This window comes from Labeo rohita, chromosome 3 (genome assembly GCF_022985175.1).
Source record: "Labeo rohita strain BAU-BD-2019 chromosome 3, IGBB_LRoh.1.0, whole genome shotgun sequence".
Classification (NCBI taxonomy): Eukaryota; Metazoa; Chordata; class Actinopteri; order Cypriniformes; family Cyprinidae; genus Labeo; species Labeo rohita.
Genome location: NC_066871.1, coordinates 26,847,671 through 26,869,083, shown reverse-complemented (window position 1 = coordinate 26,869,083; position 21,413 = coordinate 26,847,671). Strand labels below are relative to the sequence as shown.

At 34.4% G+C, this 21,413-nt stretch overlaps 1 protein-coding gene across 3 annotated transcripts; it reads left to right on the top strand.

Moving 5' to 3' along the window:
- The first annotated feature begins 7,151 nt into the window (after nucleotides 1-7,151).
- Nucleotides 7,152-20,459, top strand: LOC127155811 (GTPase IMAP family member 8-like). Of its 3 annotated transcripts, XM_051098331.1 has the most exons (8): nucleotides 7,152-7,490; nucleotides 8,994-9,115; nucleotides 10,009-10,074; nucleotides 11,191-11,754; nucleotides 11,895-11,963; nucleotides 17,094-17,762; nucleotides 18,061-18,261; nucleotides 18,337-20,459. In XM_051098331.1, the coding sequence occupies exons 2-8, from the start codon at nucleotides 9,100-9,102 to the stop codon at nucleotides 19,830-19,832; spliced, it is 3,081 nt and encodes a 1,026-aa protein (XP_050954288.1). In that variant the 5' UTR covers nucleotides 7,152-7,490; nucleotides 8,994-9,099; the 3' UTR covers nucleotides 19,833-20,459. The 3 variants fall into 3 exon arrangements, with proteins under 3 accessions (XP_050954288.1, XP_050954280.1, XP_050954297.1); XM_051098323.1 differs by having other exon boundaries at nucleotides 18,061-20,459; XM_051098340.1 differs by lacking the exons at nucleotides 7,152-7,490; nucleotides 8,994-9,115; nucleotides 10,009-10,074; nucleotides 11,191-11,754; nucleotides 11,895-11,963 and adding an exon at nucleotides 16,619-16,696 and having other exon boundaries at nucleotides 18,061-20,459.
- Nucleotides 20,460-21,413: the final 954 nt, after the last annotated feature.

Genomic DNA, 21,413 nt, shown 5'->3' with positions numbered 1-21,413 from the left:
CCTAAGAGAGCTTCAAAGGGTTGAAGGGTGTAGGGGACCAAACAACTGTTTCTTGAAGTGCCCTTCTGCATCATCATCCCGTGACCACACAGAGGCGCCGTAATCATGGAAAGAATCAGCACAAAGGATCATGGGGGCCCAAAGTGTCCATCAGTTGTACCCTTTGAAATCTTTCATTCCGAAGAGCCCTTTGAAGTGGCCAGTTTTGAGCACTTTGGATTGGAGCGACCCTTCAATACGGCGGCCAAGATTGTTTTCACTCCGTAGTCCCCTTCGGAGGGTGATTTAACCTATTTGGAACGCAATGTTTGTCTTCAAAGATGATGTATTCGAAGCTGGAAAAATGGGTAAGCAAAGGATATGCGCAAGTTTGACAAGGGACAAATTGTGATGGCTAGACGACTGGGTGAGAGCATTTTTCAAAACTGCAGCTCTTGTGGGGTGTTCCTGGTCTGCAGTGGTCAGCATCTATCAAAAGTGGTCCAAGCAGTGGTAGAAAGAGTACTAAAAAATTACACTTAAGTAAAAATATTGCTGAATAATTTACTTGAGTATAAGTAAAAATACTGAAAAATAATATGATGCAAGTAAGAGTTTTACTTAATGTTTTGCTTACTGGCAAAACATTGGACCCTTAGCGCTGACCCTGCATGGGCAGCCCTCTTACCCCCCATAAAGCCCTCACTAAACCTACAATAAATCTGTTTCACTTTAAATTCTTTTCAGCTACAGTGACTTAAGTCTTTGGGGAAAACAGTTATTATACATCTGAAATGGTTGCAGTCACCACATAACTAATGTCTGTGTTGTCAAAAATGTACAGTAGTCAAAGGGATTTCAAATCAATGGATTTATTAAATACAAGATAGGAAAAAATTCAATTCAAGTTAGTACTGCTAATTTAACACTCTGAAAGCGACTACAGATTATCTATACAAATATTAAAATAATACAAATTAACATGAAAAGTTTTTTTTTTTCAACTGTTTACACACATTTTCAAAACCTTGCCTCTAGTTTTTAAAACTTTACACACAAATCCAAGAAATGAAGCACTGCATTCAAAATATCACAAACAAATCTCAAAAGCAAACATTTGTCTTAGGTTGTTTGTACATTTCTGTACAAGATTGAAAGTAATTGGCAGACAGATGTTGAAAAATTCACAGTAAACAAAAAAAGCAAGATTGAAACATATACCAACTCTATCAAAACACAGCAAACCCGATTCAAAAACGAATCATTCGGTCAAAATATTACCACTAGTTTCTATCCAACAGAAACATATAGTCAACCATAGCACAGTGACTGTCAAATACTAACAGTTGATGGCTTTACAAAAACTGCATTGATTGTCATGTTTCAGTTCTACCCAAATATAAGAGATAATATTTAAATATATTGTTTTGTTGTTGTTGTTGTTGTTGTTGTTGTTTTGTAATTTGATTTTACCCTAAACAGAAACTCATTTTACATTTTAGGTGTTGAATGTGTTCTTTCTTGGCAATATACTATCTAAAACTGAATGAGTCATCATTACTTTATAGAATGTACAATAGAAAAAGATAGTGTCCTCTATGCAGAAATTCGATTGGAACATTGATTGCAGTTGCTTTCCAGTGGGTCGGGGTTGGATGTGGATGGTGTACTATGATAGCTGATGCCAGTGATCAACAGAAATTCCAACATATGTGGCCTTTGGTTACTATGCAAGCTTGTTTCGGTCACAGAAAAAAAGAAAATATGATAATTATGACCATTTGTATCTCACAGTTCACACGTATATTCTTGGAATTCCAAGTTTACATCTTGCAATTCAGACTTTATCAGAATTGTGAGATAAAAAAGTTACAATTACCCTGTACCCTTTATATTCCATGGCAGACATAAGCTTTCGTAGGTTCCACATGTGTAAGGGGAGAAAAACAAACATAAAAATGCACAGTCCAGCACACATTCTTACTCCTCTCCCCTACCTTTTCTTCTCCTCTTTTCTGATCCAACTACTCCTCTACCTCCTACAACTATTTCTCTTCCTCTCCCAGACATTATTTTTTCTCTCCTTGATTCTTTGTGTTGTTCTGCATCCACAAAACCAATTCAAAGAGGTCTTTTTACGTTGATGTAACAGAAAGAGCTTCAACACCTGTTTATTCCTCCAAATGAGAATGGAATCAGCTATTTCTAAATATTTCATTGCTCTGTTACTTAAAAATGCTTTTTAGTTGTTAAAATATTTTGTATAGAAATATTTTATTATATTGTAAATGTAACCTTTCGATCTCACAATTCAGACTTCTGTTATTGGAATTGTGAGTTTACATCTTGCAATTCAGACTTTATCAGAACTGTGAGATTAAAAAAACACATCACAATTTACCCTTTATATTCCATGGCAGAAATAAGCTTTCATAGGTTCCACATGTGTGAGGGAAAAAAAAAAAAAACAGTCCAACACATTCTTACTCCTTTCCCCCACCTCTTTCTCCCATTTTAATGCCAGGCATTATTTTTTTCTCTCTCTGATTCTTTGTGTTGTTCTGCATCCACAAAACCAATTCAAAGAGGTCTTTATTTACTCTATGTTGTTGATGTAATAGAAAGAGCTTCAACACCTGACTATTCCTCAAACTGAGAATGGAACCAGCTTTTCTAAAATTTCAGTTATCTTGTTACTTTAAAGGTGCTTATCAGTTGTTATAATATTTTATACAGAGAGACTTACACTTTCCAATACGTTTGAGCTGTTGTTGTTGCAGAAGTAGAAGCTTTATACTGTATTTAAAGTTTGGAACATTAGGTCTTCATTTCTGACATGCTGTGTTTAAGCATTTGTAAATAAGGCTAAAAAGATCCATGATTTTGGTTTTGGGTGAGCTTGTATGAAAACGGAAGAATAGAAGGCTGGGACGGTGCAATGACAGCTGCTTATATAGGCTTGTAATAATGATTGACAGGACTGAATGATTAGGCTCCTCCCGAACCTACGTTTGGAACTTCATTTAAAAGCAAAGGAAATTGTGGAAAAGAGGGAAAACCCTACTGAACCTACCCCTAAATATCCCCCAGGAAAACTGCTGCTGCCATAATAAAGACCGATTTTGAATGTTTACGTGCTTTTCTTCTCTTTCTGCTCCCTCTCGCTGTGATGAAGCAGTTATGAACTATTGTTCTTTTATATACTTTCCAGCATTTCAGAAATAAATATACATGCAAATTGCAGCGAAGTACAACAGTTAGGCTACTGTATGATCCCTCAAAAAGGGTTTAAACATTGAATTTTGAATCGATTTCATCTCCTAAACTCCAAGATGTGGATTCGGATGGCAATTAATACCACACGACCTTTGTGTTCGTCAGAAAACAGTAGGTAATTCGGCCGCTGATTTTTACGATGGTCGTGAGAGAAAAACACAGACATCCTGGATTCGGACGGCAATTAAATCACAGACTCCCCGCTGTAAATGGTGAAAAACACTTATTGTCCCCATGAGAAACAATTCCTGTCCGAACAGGGCTTTTGATTAGGGTTAGAGCTAAACTCTGCAGGAAAGTGGATATCGTGAGACAGATTTGAGGGTCCCTGACCTATATGATACAACAGGTTCTGAAAGGTCTCTTTTGGTTCGAGTCACTCCAGTTCACTTCAGTGGTTAAATAATGGCCAGTCAATGATGCTAGTATTCTCCTAGTTGCATTACAGGGCTGCCTGCTTAAAACCTGCATGCAAACGGGCTGGCTCACAGGGAGCTGTGAGCCCCATCTGGGCAAGCCTGCACTGGACCTGTTTAGGTTTGGTGTGGGCTGGGCCTAGACCACTATGCCCACAAAAATCCAGCATGGGCCCCACATGGACATGTTTGCAGGGATTCTTTCAGGGTAATTAAAGTGTATGCATATGTAAGTAGCAAAGTTCAGCCTCTCTTACCATTTTGCTTTTATAAAACAGTTACCACACAATACAAATATTAAAGCCAAAAATTACTTTTTTTTTTTTTTTTAAGTAAAATCACTAAATGCCATTCTTCCACTAGACAAAATAGTCCTTGACAGAATGTCCCTAGATGTAAATCTTATGGACCTCAAATAAAAACAGAGACTAAGAACTGTTCTCATAGATTAAATTATGCATTGGTTTATGTTGCTAAGGCTGGTTTCCAAGGGTGTTATGCAGTGATACGCTGTACCATGGCAAAGCAGTCATAGCTATACTTTATTGTAAATGAAACACCCATTGACCAATCAGCACCCCTTGAGGTGGAACTAACTGTAACCCTGGGTTAATTTCAATTTCTATAGTATATTTTATTATTATTTTAAATGTATTCACATTTTCATTAACATATTTATTTGTATTTATTTTATTATTTATTCTTTGCTTGTGACAAAAGTGTTCTATAGGGAAAAAAAAGGGTCCTGTTCAGACATCTTTGCGTCACTAAGCTGTGTTTAATGGACCTTTATCGCACCAGAATTGAACACCGGAAGCGCTTGTCGAAGCAGTGTATCGATTCTTCCGGTTATGTATATATTATTCAATATGCTGTAATCACTACTTGAATAAAAGCCTGTTAAAACGAGCATCTGCAGGTTGATTTCAAAATCTGGACATTTTTAGAGACAGGCGAAGAAATATTCTGATGGTTACTGTGCACAGAATTTTCCAAACGCAACGGAACTTGTAGTTTTAATCCAACGTACCGATCTGAGAAACCCATGGCTCATAAACATGCGTGATTTCACCACGCTGCGTCAGTGCTGCAGTGTGTGTGAGACCTGATGAATAAGATCAGAATCAACATATTTATTTATTTTGTATTAAATTTTAGTCTTTATTCTGTCATTTTTCATTCACAGTCATTTCACTGTATGTAATTCACGTTTATGCCAAAATTCTTAAATAATACTCAAATCACGCTGTCAACGTGTTATACTGTCTAGATTAATTAGCTAAAATGTTCAACATTGTTATTTCTTTAAGGCAACGCCCGCGCATTCATTCATCTACTGCTCTTATGAAAATTAACCATGGTATGTGTAGTAAAACTATGGCAATACAAATGGAAATCAGTCCGCGGGAAAAATAAAAATATAACATGGTTACTACATTGACTATAGTAAATCCATGGTTAATTTAGTAAGGGTGTTTATTTAAAATGTATTTTAATGTAAACAGGTATAAAATATGATGAGAAAAACATTGTTAATGAGAAGACAAAATTGACTGCAGCAGGTTAGATTTATTTATTATTCAGAATGCACATTTGGAAGAGAAATATATTAATAGGAACATTTCAGCAGGTGATATGAGATGTAGGCCTAAACATCCTCAGTTTCGAAATGGTGCTCCCGCGTAATATTTTAGAAGGACCTTAATAGGTTGTTTGCAATCACGTGATTCTGAGGACGCGCGAAATGCAGATGGAGGGCGGGAAGTGATTTTTCTCTATAGGAATCAATAGCAGAATCTCAAAATGACTATGTTTTCAGTTGTTTATGGAAATCGGTCAAATCGAGAAATTTTATTTCATATCGTGTATGAACATTTGCTGTTCATAAGGAGGAAAAGGCAAGAAATTGACTGAAAAAAAATTGGCAAAAGTGGCTTGTAAACCTGCTTCTGTGGTCAAGAGGAGAGTCAGATAATGCGTGTGTGTGCGAATGGTTAATAAAAGATATAATAACATTAAGATATAAAGAAATATATAAACAGATACAGGGTGAGACAGTGAGAATTCACTCAGTGCTAAATGCCACACGTACATAAGATATTATATTTGCAGTTGATTACAACTGAACCTTGTGAGATTGCAATAAATTGAAGTGAGTCACAGCTTTTTAGTGACTATACGAAAGCCCTATTTGCTCGCTTTCTAGGCTATAATCAATTCAGAATTTGAAAAAAAGTTTCGCTTCACATGCTGCTAACAGGACCAGTGGCCAAAAACCACAGCAGTAGTTTTAGGAGTGACATATATCCTGCATCCTTCATATAAATGTGGGAATCACTTTCGAAAGAGTTTGTTTGCTATCAGGCCTAGTTGCGTATCGCCTCAATGACAGGCAACTGAGGCAGATATTTCAATTTAGTTGAAAAATCACTCCTCTTCATAACACAAGGATCACATCCAACATACGTTATGATTTTCTGTTTATACGTTTCTCTTGTACAGTACAGACATTCCTCCATCTCATCCATTCTGCTTTTTCAGTCGGTCCTGAAAGTTTGCTGCATGTGCAGGGTTTTGTGCCTATTGGTCCTGTTAGCAGCACGTAAAGTGAAACTTTTATTCAAATTCCGAACTGATTATAGAAAGAGAGCAAATAGCGCTTTCATATAGTCACTAAAAAGCTGTCACTCACTTCAATTTATTGCAATCTCACAATGTTCCGTTATAATCAATGACGCTCTCGGAACTACAAATATAAAATCTTACATTGTGTCTACATGTGCCGTTTAGCATTAGATGAATTCTCATTGTCTCACCCTGTATATATTTATATATTTCTTTATTAATATCTTAACATATTATTATGTCTTTTCTTAACCATTTGCACACACAAGCATTGTCCGACTCTCCTCCTGACCACAGACGGAGGTTTACAAGCCACTTTCTCCTGCGCTTTTCAGTCAATTCTAGCCTTTTCACCCTTATGAAAAGCAAATCTTCATACATGATAAAAGATATTTTGTGGTTTCTCGGTTTGACCGATTTGAGCATCCATAAACAACGCAAAACATAGGCATTTTTGAGTTTCTGCTAGTGATTCCTATGGAGAAATATCACTTCCTACCCTCCAGCTGCATTTCGCGCCACAGCAATGACGTCATGTGCAAACAGCCTATTCATCCCACACATCTCATCCGTGTTGTGTCAGGAAATCGTGAAAACTGAGGCAGTGTGTCATTGTTTAGAATAAAAGCAGCCAAACACACTGCAGTAACACCGGCGAAAGAAAGGAAAGAGAGGATTCTCCCATTAGTTTTTAAGGAAGTGGGACAGGAAGTGGGGATACACTGCTTCGCTTACCGGATATAGGAAGTGAGATAAAGGTCCATTTAATGTTGTTGGTTAAAAAATGACTTAATCCCGCCTAATGTCAAGTGGTGCAACTGTGACTGGCCAGTGAGGTTGTCAGTCAACAGAGAGAGGAGAGTTGGAAAAAGAAGTGTGTAGGTGATGTTGTCAGCATGAGAACAGAAAATGCGTCACTGTATGTGTGAAAACTGTTGTCAGAACTGTATTGTTTGAGTGTTAACCAGTGTAGTATTCTATTGTGAAGTCAACGTGACGGGATTCGGAAGAAATGCCGGTTTAACGCTTGATGTGAAGTGCATTGAGGAAATCCAGATATAGCTCCTAATGGCCGAGTGGTTAGGACTTCCTCTGGCTTTGCAGGAGTGTCATGGAACTTGCTGACGGATCACAGCCTCACGTGGACCGATCTGACGGGTGACGGGATCCTTGAATTCTTTCAAGTTCATTCAGGTACATTTGTTTGTTTATTTGTGCTCTTAGAGAGCAAAGCTCCCATTTTACGTTTCACTTGGCCTCAACGCACTCCAGCGACCTTTCAGGCCTGCAACGGGGGGTTTATGTTGTGTGTGTGAGTGAGTAAGGTGGGCGCACATTAAGTTGGTTTTCAATTTCTGAACAATATGATGGTTTAATACTGTGATTCATTGAGAGTATATCAGTAAAAGGTTACATTTGTATGTATAACTAAACTACAGCTTGTTTACATACTTTATTTCTATCTTAAGGCTTCCAAAGTACAATGTTATATTGGTTTACACTTATTGGAGACAGATTTGTACTTCTGAAGAGAAAAGAACTAGTTTAATTCAGAAGTGTGATTCAGTGAAAAGCACTTCTTGATATCACTTCCAGATATCTTGATATCTGTATAGAAGTTTAACCCTTTGAGTGTGTTTGTGTAAAAGAGAAAAAAGAGTCACATAAGCACTATATTTGAAGGAAAAAGTTTATTTATGAGACTTTGATTTGTCTTTGATTCCTTCTGTTTATCTTCTATGGAATAAATTTGTGTATTTTTGCTACATTGCATGGTCACTCAAATAGTGCTGAAGGCTAATATTTGTGGGAAGTAATTTACAGAGATCCAAGTTGCACTTTATAAGTAGTAGTATAAACGGAGGGTCATAGTTTGATTTTAAGTAAAATCACGTCGAGAGACACAATGGTTGTGGTTGTGCATTTGTTGCTTAAAATAATTTTTACAACTTACTAAACTATGTGTTTAACCTTTTAACTGTCACCTGTCCCCTCAGTGGGTTTACTTTACTATAAGCTTACTTCACTTACAAATAAATCCTAATCTAATCATGACAAACTATATATCGTTGGTAAGGTTTAAGATTACTAAATAGAAATTTTACCACTGTTTTTTGTTGCAAATTATGTAGAAACAGTAATAGATTAATTTGTAACAAGAGTGCACCTCAAAAATCTCATAACTACATCGTTCTGATCTTTTTCATAATGTCTTTTTTGTTGCCTTTTTCCCTATCACATTTTAGAAATCATCAGAAATTATAAATCATGTGAAAGCTTGAAACCTCAAAATTCATCATGTAAAAGCCATTTTAAAATCAGGCATTGTATTACCATGGAAATGGGACTTCAAAATCATATTACAAAATGTATTCATTCATGAATTATAACAAATTAAATTTGGATAGTGCACTTTCACATCTATGTTTCTGTTTTTGTTTGTATTGTTTATTTTTATATATTTTGTTGTGTTGAAATTGAACCACTTCATGTACCTTTAGTGTATTTTAGTTGTACTTCATTACATTTCATTTAAAGTACACTTTTACACTTCTTGTTAAGAATTGTTTAAATTTAGTTTATATAACAACACTCTCCAACAGCTGAATGCAACTTTTATTATCCTAGTTAAATTAGAAATATATATTTTACTGGCAATATATAGTTTGTGATTGAATTTTCTAAAAATATTTCCAGATGTGAAATCTACCAATAACAATAGAGCGACAGCACTGGGAATGTCCACAAGTGTCTTGCAAGTACAAAGTCTAGCTTCACAGTACAAAGTCTAGCAATCCTTCAAATGGCATCTCAAGAAGGTGAGTATGATTCTGAATATTTGTAATATATTGTAATATATTGTACATGGGCGTTTAAAACTATTATGCAATTAATTTTTATTTATGCTTCTGTAATGTAACGTAATTTTAAATATTACATATTTCTTTTGGACTTTGTTCAATCTAGGTTAAAGCAAATTAAATCATGATGACTCTTCCTTATAGTCCTATTGTGTATCTTTGTCAAACAGCTAATTTAAAATTCCACTGCTTTACTGATAAAAACTGATTTAAATGTGATCTTGAAAAATAATTCTACCCTATCTTCCATGAAATGTTGCATTACATTTTGGTTGTGTGTTATTTTAAACCTACATCTAAACATGTCACTTCCTTAAATTTAATGTTATATATATATATATATATATATATATATATAAAACATTATAACATTAAAATGTTAAAAATGTTTTTCCAACATATTTATCTTTTGAAAAGCAGGCTGAGGCACATGTTCATTACATAAATATTTAAAATATATTTCAGTAGGTCTAAATCTGGTTATAAAGAAGACACATATACTTTAAACATACTAAAAGCTGAATCATTGTGTTATGTACTTAAAGTAAACATAAAATGTTCTTTAAGTATAAGTAAAATAAGTATGTTTTCTGTAAATACACTAAAATGTCACAAAGAGTATGCTTGTGGTTTAGCATATTTCTTAAAAGTGTAACTAAGCGTTTATTTATTACCAAAGCACTTCTAGTATACTTTTAAAAAATACATTATGCACCTCAATACCTTTTTAATGCACTTCAAGTAAGTGCAAAATAGATCTGAATTTCAAATAAATTTTAATATGCTTAGGAGTACTTTCACTTGGGGTTGCTGTGTTTTAGATTTAACCAGTTTTTGTAAATAATTAACAGCCCCATCTAGTGCAGAAAGCCGGAAATCAAGAAAGAGAAGACGCAGCATGACACCACCTCCAAACAGTAAGTGTAACATGGCCATGAAATGGATTTAAAATGAATCCAACTAATCAAGTCCTTCAGGCTTAATTGAAAACTGTATAGTATGCTTGTTGGAGCAAGGTTGGAACAAAGCTCTGAAGGGCTGCGGCCCTCCAGGAACTGAGTTTGACGGCCCTGGTTTAAACAAATTACTCATTAAGACGTGATCTATCACAGTGTTTCCTAATCCTGATCCTGGAAAACCCACCACACATTTTTAGATGTCACCTTAATCAAACACACCTGATTCAGCTGATTAGATCATTAGGGCTGTTCCGATTCCTGGTTTTGGAATCGATGGGATTTGATTCCATGAAGTGATTCTTCACCGTTGTTTTCGATTCTTTTTCGATTCTTGTTTTTTAGATGGGAAGAACCTAATTTCACCATGACTGCAGGATATAAAGGTTGTAGAAAGTAGACTTCTCATAATATTAAACTTTATTTGTAAAAATTACAGTGCATTTCTGTAGCTCTGATTGATTTCAAATTGTAATTTTGCCTGCATTGCCCATGCAGTGGACATGCGTTTTATTGCATGAATGGAACAAAACATGAAGTGTCTAAAATTTGAGGCTTGTCGCAAACGTTTTCTGGTGTCATTAGGATTATTTAACTGCTCCCAATCAAGATGGAGCTTGAAATCATAAATCTAGAACATCTGATCGGGCTGCCTCTGATGTGATATCTGGGATAGCCAGTGAGAGTGAGCAAGCATCGCCTACCTGATGTTTCACAGATTGCACGCGAGGAGAGCCTGCTGACAACGTTGATTGTCCTCCATATATTTTTCTCTGTTCATCGTTCCTGCAGTCAACTGTGTGGTCTTGCGGTCTGGTTGAATCATAGTGTGTGCATTCAGAGGATTATGAGGCTAAAAATCAGTTAAAACTGTCTTCATATCTGTGATCTTCCATGGATTTAAAATTTGTGTCCCAGGCCAAAGACAGACATAAAAATCATGCAGTGATGTGGGTTCCCCAGGACCAGGATTTGGAAACACTGATCTATCATAACACATTGATGCTGATATATATATATATATATATATATATATATATATAAATTTTATTTATTTATTTTTTTTTTTTTCTTCAGTATCTGAATTAAGGATTTGGTTGTTGGGAGAAGACTGGGCTAATAATAAAAATTCAGTAGGAAACTTGCTCTTGAGAAGAAATGAATTTGAAACAGAAGCTTCTCTCCCACTTCATCAATGTGCTAAAACAGGCAGAGGACAGATTGAGGATCAAAACATATCTGTGGTCATCACACCAAATCTGTTTAACAGAGATGTTCCTGCAGATGAAGTTACTCAGGCACTAAAATATTGTGAGGCCATGTCTGCTCCAGGCCCACATGTACTTCTGCTAATTCTGCAACCGGATACTTCCATTGAGAAGATAAAATATATGAGAAACACCATGAGCTCCTGGTCAGAGCACATAATGAATCATACTATGGTACTGGTGATGGAGGGAGAAAAAAAAATCAGTATTGCTAAGGAGAAAAAACTTCAAAATGTATTTAAAGAAAAATGGAGGTGTCACAAATTAAACAGAATATTCACAGGTCAACACAGTTTAGTCACTGACCTATTTGAAAAAATCAAGAACTTGGCGAAGGAGAATGAATGGAATCATCTCAGCCTGAAAGGATTTTGTAAGTTACATAAATAAGACATTTGCTCCATATTCATTTTTAAATCACTGTGTCATTAGTTTTTTTATTTAGCCTCATATTCAATTTTTGAATGCTATTTTAATGCTATTTTAATGATATTGTATGTTGTTATCTCCAAGCATCAGATGTTAAACACAAAATTGGATCACTTGTGCAATCATCATCCCAGAGTACAAAAGACAAAGAAAGTAAGTGATTATTATTTTCATGGTATTAAATCTTTCATCATAACCAGAATTTCTTTACTCTCTTAAAGAAGAAGTCCACTTCCAGAACAACAATTTACAAATAATTTACTCACCCCCTTGTCATCCAAGATGTTCATGTCTTTCTGTCTTCGGTCGTAAAGAAATTATGGTTTTTGAATAAAGCATTTCAGGATTTTTCTCCATATAATGGACTTTATTGGTGCCCCGATTTTCATTTAATTTAATTTTCATTTTATTTCGAACAAAACATAATTTAAAACAAACTAATACACATATATACATGTGTTGCCACGCCCACAAAAAACATCCCAAAAACTTCATGCATTACAAAAAAATGTTCGAAAAGGAGTGGGATGAAGCTAAAGCTTATTTATTCCCACCCCCTATACAATTCCAAAACGTTCCCTTATATTTTTAATTATACCAATATCTTTGTAAGAGAACAATTCCACAAAAACTAAACACCAACCAAATAATTTCTTCCCAAAACAACCAAATCACCCATTCTCATACAATCCACCTTTTAACCCCCACAACCCTCACAATCACCTGTATATATCCACATATCCTTTAAGTAAAATGGTTTTATACAATGTTTTAAACTGTTTAATGTTTACACAATGCTTCAACACATGCTCCAAACCATTCCACAGCTGCACCCCACAGACAGAGATACACATACTTTTTAAGGTTGTTCCTATTTTAGTATTTTTAAAGTCTAACTCTTCCCTCAAATTATACCCACCCTGCCTTTCCAAAAACATTTTTTGCTTTGAACATAACTTCTGCAGTTTTAAATTTAACCAAATCAATAAACTTCAATATATTTGACTTTAAAAATAATATATTTGTCTGTTCCAGATATCCAACATTATTAATAATTCTGATTGCTCTCTTTTGTAATATACATATTGGTTGTAAATTGCTCTTGTAGGTATTTCCCCAAATCTCTACACAATAACTCAAATACGGTAGTATAAATGTATTATACAAAATATGCATTGATTTATTATCCAAAATATATCTTGCTTTATTCAAAATAGCTATAGTCTTAGCCAATTTTGCTTTAACATACTTTATTTGAGGTTTCCAACATAACTTATAATCTAAAATTACACCAAGAAACTTATTTTCATATACTCTTTCTATATTTTTATTATCAATTTTCAATTCAATCTGAGGATTTATTTTATATCTTCCAAATAACATAATCATAGTTTTACTTATATTTAATGACAATTTATTTACATCAAACCAATGTTTTAATTTATTCATTTCAATTGTCATCACCTTCAGAAGCTGTTGTAAATTATCACCAGAACAGAAAATATTTGTATCATTTGCAAATAAAATAAATTTTAATATATTTGATACTCTACACATATAATTAATATACATTATAAACAATTTTGGACCTAAAACTGATCCGTGAGGTACACCACAAGTTATGTTCATATATACAGATTTATTCCTGTTAAAATCTACAATTTCTTCCTGTTTGTCAGATAACTACTCACCCAGTCCAAACCCACCTCTCTAATACCATATCTCTCTAGTTTTTGTAATAAAATATTGTGATTTATTGTATCAAAAGCTTTCTTTAAATTTTTGAAAATTCCTACTACATGTTTCTTTTTATCTATACCATTTGTAATTTCCTCAACTAATTCCATTAATGCTAAAGATGTTGATCTATTTGTCCGAAATCCATATTGACTCTCAACTAGAAGATTATGTGTTTCAATAAAATTATCACGTCTTTCTATAAAAAGTTTTTCAAGAACTTTGGAGAACTGGGGGAGTATAGAAACAGGTCTATAATTTGTAAAGTAATGTCTATCCCCATTTTTATATAATGGTATTATTTTTGCAACTTTCATTTTATTTGGAAATTTACCAGATTGAAAAGACAAATTAAAGATGTAAGTTAATGGATCCACAATCGCTTCAATAACTTTTTTTATTATAATCATATCAATATTATTCCAATCAAGAGAGGATTTACTTTTACATTTTCTTACAATATCTATTATCTCCTCTCAGTCCACTGCTCTAAGAAAAATAGAGCTTGAATTTCGATCCAGAAGATCATCCACCTCTTCTATTGTTTCTAAATCATCTATTGTTTTTACCAAATCTGGTCCCACGTTTACAAAGAATTTATTGAATCCATTAACCACATCTTCCCTATTATTTATTATGCTATCATTATCAATATAATACTCTGGGTAACATATATTATTCTCAACTCCATTTCTAATAATATTATTTAATACATTCCACAAACCTTTCATATTATTTTTATTATAATCTAATTTTTTATTATAGTATTCCGTCTTACATATTCTCATAATATTAATTAATTTATTTTTATACTTTTTATATTTATTCTCTGCTTCTGGAGTACGAGAGTTGATAAATTGTCTGTAAAGTGTATTTTTCTTCTTGCAAGCATTTAATAAACCCTTCGTAATCCATGGATTATTTCTTTGCCCTTTTGTATCAATGTATTGTTTAACAGGACAATTTTTTTTCCATACAATGATGTTAAAATCTTTAAGAATCCATTATATGCTTTATCAATATCATCTTCTTCATATACTATTTTCCAATTTTGTCTAAGTAATTCCTTCTTAAATGCATTTATATTTTCTAAGGATCTTATTCTTTTATACTTGAACTTACTTTTTTCTTTAAGATTCCTATGCTTACAGTGGTAGACAATAAAAACAGGTAAATGATCACTAAGATCACTATATAATGAGCCACTTTCTATGTTATTCTCCATAATATTTGTAAATATATTGTCTATCAATATAGCACTGTGACATGTGATTCTACTTGGTCTGGAGATTGCTGGATATAAACCCATACTATACATTATATTTATGAAATCTTCTGTCCTTTTATGCATTTTTGGATTCAGTAAATCAATGTTAAAATCTCCACATATAAACATGGTCTTTTGTACTGTTTTTGTAAAAAAAAAAATTCTATCCACTCATTAAATATTTCAATATTTGAACCAGGAGTTCTATATATACAACTCACTATAATATTTTTTTGTCCTTTCCATACGGATTTCAACAGTAATACATTCCAACAAATCATCAACGACTTCTGTCATGTTCTCCACCACCTTATACTTCGTTCTATTGTCCACATATATCATCACTCCTCCTCCACTTCTATTCATTCTATTTTTATAATTTAATTCATAACTATCAATCACAAAATCCACACCTTTCTCAGTATTAATCCAAGTCTCCGATATTGCTATGATATTGAAATAATTCTTAAATTGTCTCAAATATTCTATAATACTTTGGAAGTTGGCATATAAACTTCTACTATTAAAGTGGATAATTTATATATTACATTCTAATTGGAAAGTTATATTGAATTGCTCGCCTGTATAATAAGTACAACTGTTTTTAATATTCATAAATAAATTGTTTACAGGATCGATGTTATTTTCAATATCCTGCATTTTATACTCCGTATATGCAAAATTTTCTAGTCCAGATGTAAACGACTGCTTATCTTCTGGACTTGACATAGTTGTAATTTTTATTGTTTATTTTTATTGACTACTGGGTATACTGCATTACCTTGCACTCATTTGACTCATTTATATTTATCTAACTCCTCCAACTCCCTAATGACTAACACTTTGGCTTGTTCTGGCATTCTATTCAGCTTAATAAATATTTTACAATTTGTAGTCCATGTTGATTGTATTTTCTTCTGTCGTCTGAGGAGTCGGGCCTTTCTGGCAATGTCAGCATTTTTCTTAGTCAAGTGTTCATTCAAATACACATCCGTGCCCTTCAATTGTCTTCCCTGTTTCAACAACTCAGTTTTATGCTTCTTATTAGCAAAGCGAACAATTATGGCTGGTCTATCCGTTTTAAGTCTCCGTGAGAGTGAATGACATGCCTCAATGTTACTCCTATCCAACTCAATCCCCTTTGAGTGAAGGAATGCCGTCACCTGTTGCTCCACCGATGTATCGTCCTGCTCGCTTGTCTCCCCTTCATTCAACGTCGTCACCGCCCGGGCATATGAACGTGATTTTATCTCCAAGCCAGTGACTATGATATCATTCATTCTGGTATGTTGTTCCAGCACAAAAGCTCATTTAGCACAGGCTCTGGAATGCGTGTCCACGATGCTACGAATCACGTCTAAGTTCATCGTATGTTTACTCCGGCTCAAAAAGGTAGCGTATGGCGAAAAATGTTTTTATTTTCTCCTACAACTTCAGAATCGTCCGATATTGTTGTACCTTTTTGTTTGTAAACAGCGTTTGACTTACTGGCACTACCTTAGTCTTTACGCGTTCGCTTTGTAAACACTGGGTCTGTAGTTCCGCCTACCTTCCACGTGACCTTTCGACATGATTCAACAGTACATAGTGTCATGGACGCGCATTCCAAAGCTAGTGCTACATGAGCTTTTGTGCTGAAAGTATACAAATTTTTATTTTCCGAAAAAAATGACTGATTGTTTCACTAGATAAGACCCTTCTTCCTTGGCTGGGATCATTTAGAGCCCTTTGAAGCTGCATTTAAACTACATTTTTGAAGTTTAAAATCAGGACACCAATGAAGTCCATTATATGGAGAAAAATCCTGAAATGCTTTATTCAAAAACCATAATTTCTTCACGACTGAAGACAGAAAGACATGAACATCTTGGACGACAAGGGGGTGAGTAAATTATTTGTAAATTGTTGTTCTGGAAGTGGACTTCTCCTTTAAAAGCCACATTACTTCCTGGAAAAGCGGAAATAATAACTTGCTTTTACAATGTAAATAATATCATAATGGTAGATGTGAAATGTATTTTAAATAAAATAAAATAAATATAAAATTAAAATCTCTAAAATGAAAGTCCACAAGCTGTTATGATGAATTTCTAATACAAGATGTAAGTGCTTTTTTTGGAAATCTGTTCCACTGAACATTGTAAACTCCTGAAGGATCTAAATACTGTCTTTGTTTGAAATTAAAATGTTAAAATTTGTATTAATTTGATAAATTTGTACTTACAATTTGAATAATTAAGTGGAAGTAACACAACTAACCATGACCTTGTTTATTTTAGTGTCTGTTCTCAATCTGGTGCTTTTTGGAAGTAACAGTGCTGAAAAGACTTTAGCAGTGAACACAATACTGGGCCTCACTGAGTCTGCAGAAGTGCCTGAATCTGAAACCCATCATGAATGTGTCATGAGAGATGGTGTGATATGTGGACACAAGGTCACCCTGGTTGAAATGCCAAAGCTATACAAAACGTCTCTGTCTCAGGAGGAAGTTGTACATGAGACACACCGTGCTCTGTCCCTATGTTCATTTAACATAAACACATTTCTCCTGGTCCTTCCTGTCAAACCTCTCACTGATAATGATAAAGGAGAACTTAAATTATTCAGTGACATATTTGACACAGCTGATGGGAAGTTCTGGGATTGTTTGATGATCATGTTCATATATCAAGGGCGCAGGCAGGATAAGGCTGTCACTGAATTTCTACATGTAAACAGAGACATTCAGAATTTATTGAAGCAATGTGGGGACAAATATTACATACTCAGTATTAACCAAAGACCTGATAGTACACAGATCCCAGAACTGCTGCAGAAGATCTATACAGTTACTTGTTATTCGTATGTAACATTTCTGCAAGCACAGATGAAGAAAATAATTGAACTGGAGGCCAAAATTGAAGAAATGGGGGAAAAAATCACAGCATTAAATAAGATGAATCAAAAAGGTAAGATGTCATTTAGTCTGAATATTAATATCTAAAAGTTTAAATAAAAGTAATATATTTTATGCAAATATCAATTATATTTTTACATTTGGCTGTATTTTTACTACAATGACTTTCCCACTAGTACAACTGATTTTTTTAATCTCTGTAATTATAATGAAATACTGTTTTGTACCTCTTTTTACTTCTGGTGAGGTTTTGAGTCATATTTAATATATGCTTATGCTTGTAAAAATAATAATAAACAATAAAATAAATAATAATGTAATGTGTGTATTTCTCTTTCTCTGCACCCTAGCTGAGAGTGAGAGATCAAGCACAAACTGTGTGAGGATTGTGCTTATTGGAAAAACCGGAAATGGGAAGAGTGCCACAGGAAACACTATACTCAACAGAAAGGCCTTTAAATCTCAAGCCAGTTTTAAATCAGTGACATCCTCATGTCAGAAGGAAGAGGGGTTTGTTAACGGACATCCAGTCACTGTTGTTGATACTCCAGGTCTGTTTGACACGCACATCCAAACAGATGATTTGAAGCAAGAGATACTAAAGTGCATCAGTCTCCTCTCTCCAGGACCTCATGTGTTCCTGCTGGTGCTTAGAATCGGAAGACTCACCAAGGAAGAAATGGAAACTCTGAACCTGATCAAGGAAACTTTTGGGAGGAACGCTGGACTGTTTAGCATCATAATATTTACCCATGGTGATCAGCTGCAAGATAAGACAATTGAGAGCTGTCTGGAAGATACAGATTCAAATATGAAGAAGCTGATCGGAGATTGTGGAGGAAGATATCATGTGATTGACAATACAAAACCAGACGATTCTAAACAAATCACTGACTTGCTAGAAAAAATAAACAGTATGGTTGAAAAGAATGGAGGAGGATGTTACACCAATGAGATGTTTGAAGAAGTAGAAGCTGCCATAAAACAAGAAATGGAAAGAATTTTACAGAACAAAAAAGAAGAGATGGAAAGAGAGAACAAACGTTTGCGTGAAAAACATGAGATGGAGATGGTAGAGATGATGAGGAGAATAGCAGAACAAAGAGAGTTAATGGAGAGGGAGAGGGAGGTAAAGGAGGAAGAACTCAGACTCAAGGAAGAGTTCTTGCGAAATGAACTTAAGAGAAGAGATGAACAAGAAGAGAAGGAGAAGAGAGAAAGACAAAAAGACGAAGAGAAGAGAAGAATTGAAGAGGAGGGGAAACAGGAGGAATGGAACAGGAAACAACAAGAATTAGAAGAGAAACGGATTAAACTAGAGAAAGAGCAACAGAAGAGAGATCAGGAATATAGAGAGAAGTATGAGAGAGAGAGGAAAGAAATGGAAGAACTTCATAAAAACAGACTAAAGAGGAAACATGAGGAAGGATACCAGAAGAGACTTAAAGAGGAGAGGAGTGAATGGGAGCTGAAAGAAAAGAAAATGATTGAAGAATTTGAACAAGAAAAAAGAGAAAGAGAAGAAAAAGAGAATGAGAGGATTGAGAAGGAGCTTAAAGAAAGAGAGAGAATAGAGAAAGAGTATGAGAACAGTAAAACAGAGATGATAAAACAAAAAGAAGAATGGGAAAAATCATGGACGGAGGAGTGGGATAAAAGAGTGAAAGAGGAGAAGGCAAGGAGGAAGGAAGAGAGAGAGAAACTGAGAAAGCTCGAAGAAGCATTTGAACGAGAGCGTAAAGAGGAGGAGGAGAAGAGGAAGAGAGAAGATAAAGCCAGACGTGAACAGGAAGAGAGAGAACGAAAAGAAATGGAGGAAGAACATGAAAGAAAATTAAAAGAAATGACGAGAAAGTATGAAGATGAGGCCAGAAAACATGCAGAAGAATTCAATGAATTTAGAGAGAAATATAAGAAAGACTTTCAGGCTCTCATGTTAAAGCATGATTTAGAGATGCAGGAGCTGAAGCTAAAGCATGAAAATGAGTATAGGGTGCTGAGTGAACTCTCAAAGCAAAAAGAGAAAAATCTGAAGAAAAAAATGAAAAAAATGGAAGATAAACATCAAAGAGAGGTTGATGAACTGAGGAAGAAATATGAGTCTAAATGCGTTTTATTGTAACACTGATATCTGCACTAGATTTATGCTCTGACATGAATAATGTTAGAAGGTTAGGTTCCAGTGAGTATCTTGCTTTAAGTACTACAGTGCGTCTTATCCTCATGGACTTCACGAGATTTGCCAGTTCTTGCTGTAAGATGAAACCCACTCTTCCACCAAGCCACTTGCAAGTTCTGAGGCACTTCTTGGGGGACACATGGATAGAAGTGGTTTGCCACTACAAGGATGTTCATCTGCTGTCATTCATGTCTCCCTGTAGCACTGGTATAGGCCTTTTACATTTCAGACAGTTTATTGCTCTGGCCACATTTGCAGTCCACGTGCCTCTCTGCAGCAGGACTATGGCATGTTTAAGGTTTATTTGAATGTTACAAAGTAGTCTAAAAAATACAGAATTCTGATTCCATGTTCTTCTGAAGTTAACATTATCTTGCCATAGATTGTATACTATTATGTTTAAAAACAGGATTATTGAAAGTATTGTCCTCTTTCTATAAGGTTACTCTAAATATTTACTCTAAATAGTGGTATCTGATATTTACTCTAAATAGTGGTATCTGAATATTTGCATGTATTGCAAATGTATGTACTTTGCCATGGTTATTAATTATGCTACTTTTAATACAACTGTTTTTTGATTGTGTTTTTAATATAAACAAATACCTTTTTAAAGTACTGTGTGTTAAAGTACTGTGTGTGGGTGTGTTGGTGTGGGTTTTTGCCTACATTGTGAGTACCAAATTTCCCCACAAGTATAGTAAAACCTGACATCTGTGAGAAAAATTAATTATTAAAAATATTATCTGAAACATCACTTAGTATTTAGTAGCTATCCTCCTAATGTCAGGGCATCTGGTACATTTAGAGGTATAGTGGATAGAAAATATAGTTAGGTCAGTATAAAAACAAGTCCCCACAAAGGTAGCTACAATACATCAAAACAGCACTAAAATTTAAGGTCACATGCACACAATTACAGGTGTTCTTTTGAGAGTTGAACAAGACATATATGACTCAGGTTTTAAAATGTCCTGTGGACATCAGCTGTAACAACAAAGCACACCTATACATGTATTTAGATACAGACAGACTGGATTATGATGAGATCAGACCTCAGTGTGGAGCACTGTGTGCAAACAAAAATCTCACTGGATTATTACAATTAATGGCAAAATGAATGTTTGGAAATGTAAACTGATATTTCCTACTGAGACAATACAGCAAAAGATAGAAATAACTGACTTAAAACCATTTTTAGCTGGTGAAAACACTACTGTTCTAATAATTTTGGCCACCACTGTACATCCTTTAAAATTTTTTGCCTATACATTGTTTATTTTTCTTTAGTGGCCATTTTAAAGAGCTAAAGTTTTCTCATGTTATTAATTGTATATGTATTCCTGCATTATGTTGTTTTCCGTTTTATCCGTTTGATATTTTTGGTTTCATTGTTAATGTAATTATGAAATGCATATAGCAACTGGCAAAAGTATTTTATAACTTTATTATTTTTAATTATTTTGAGTAAGTTCTGTGTATCCCAGAAGTGAACTTTTATTACTGTGTGATGTGATCTGGATT

What these genes read in the sequence shown, in the direction of transcription:
- LOC127155811 (XM_051098323.1), top strand. An exon ending in CATGACACCACCTCCAAACA is followed by an intron (nt 10,075 to 11,190) that starts GTAAGTGTAACA and finishes TTTTTTCTTCAG; the next exon opens with TATCTGAATTAAGGATTTGG. An exon ending in AAATAAGATGAATCAAAAAG is followed by an intron (nt 17,763 to 18,060) that starts GTAAGATGTCAT and finishes TCTGCACCCTAG; the next exon opens with CTGAGAGTGAGAGATCAAGC.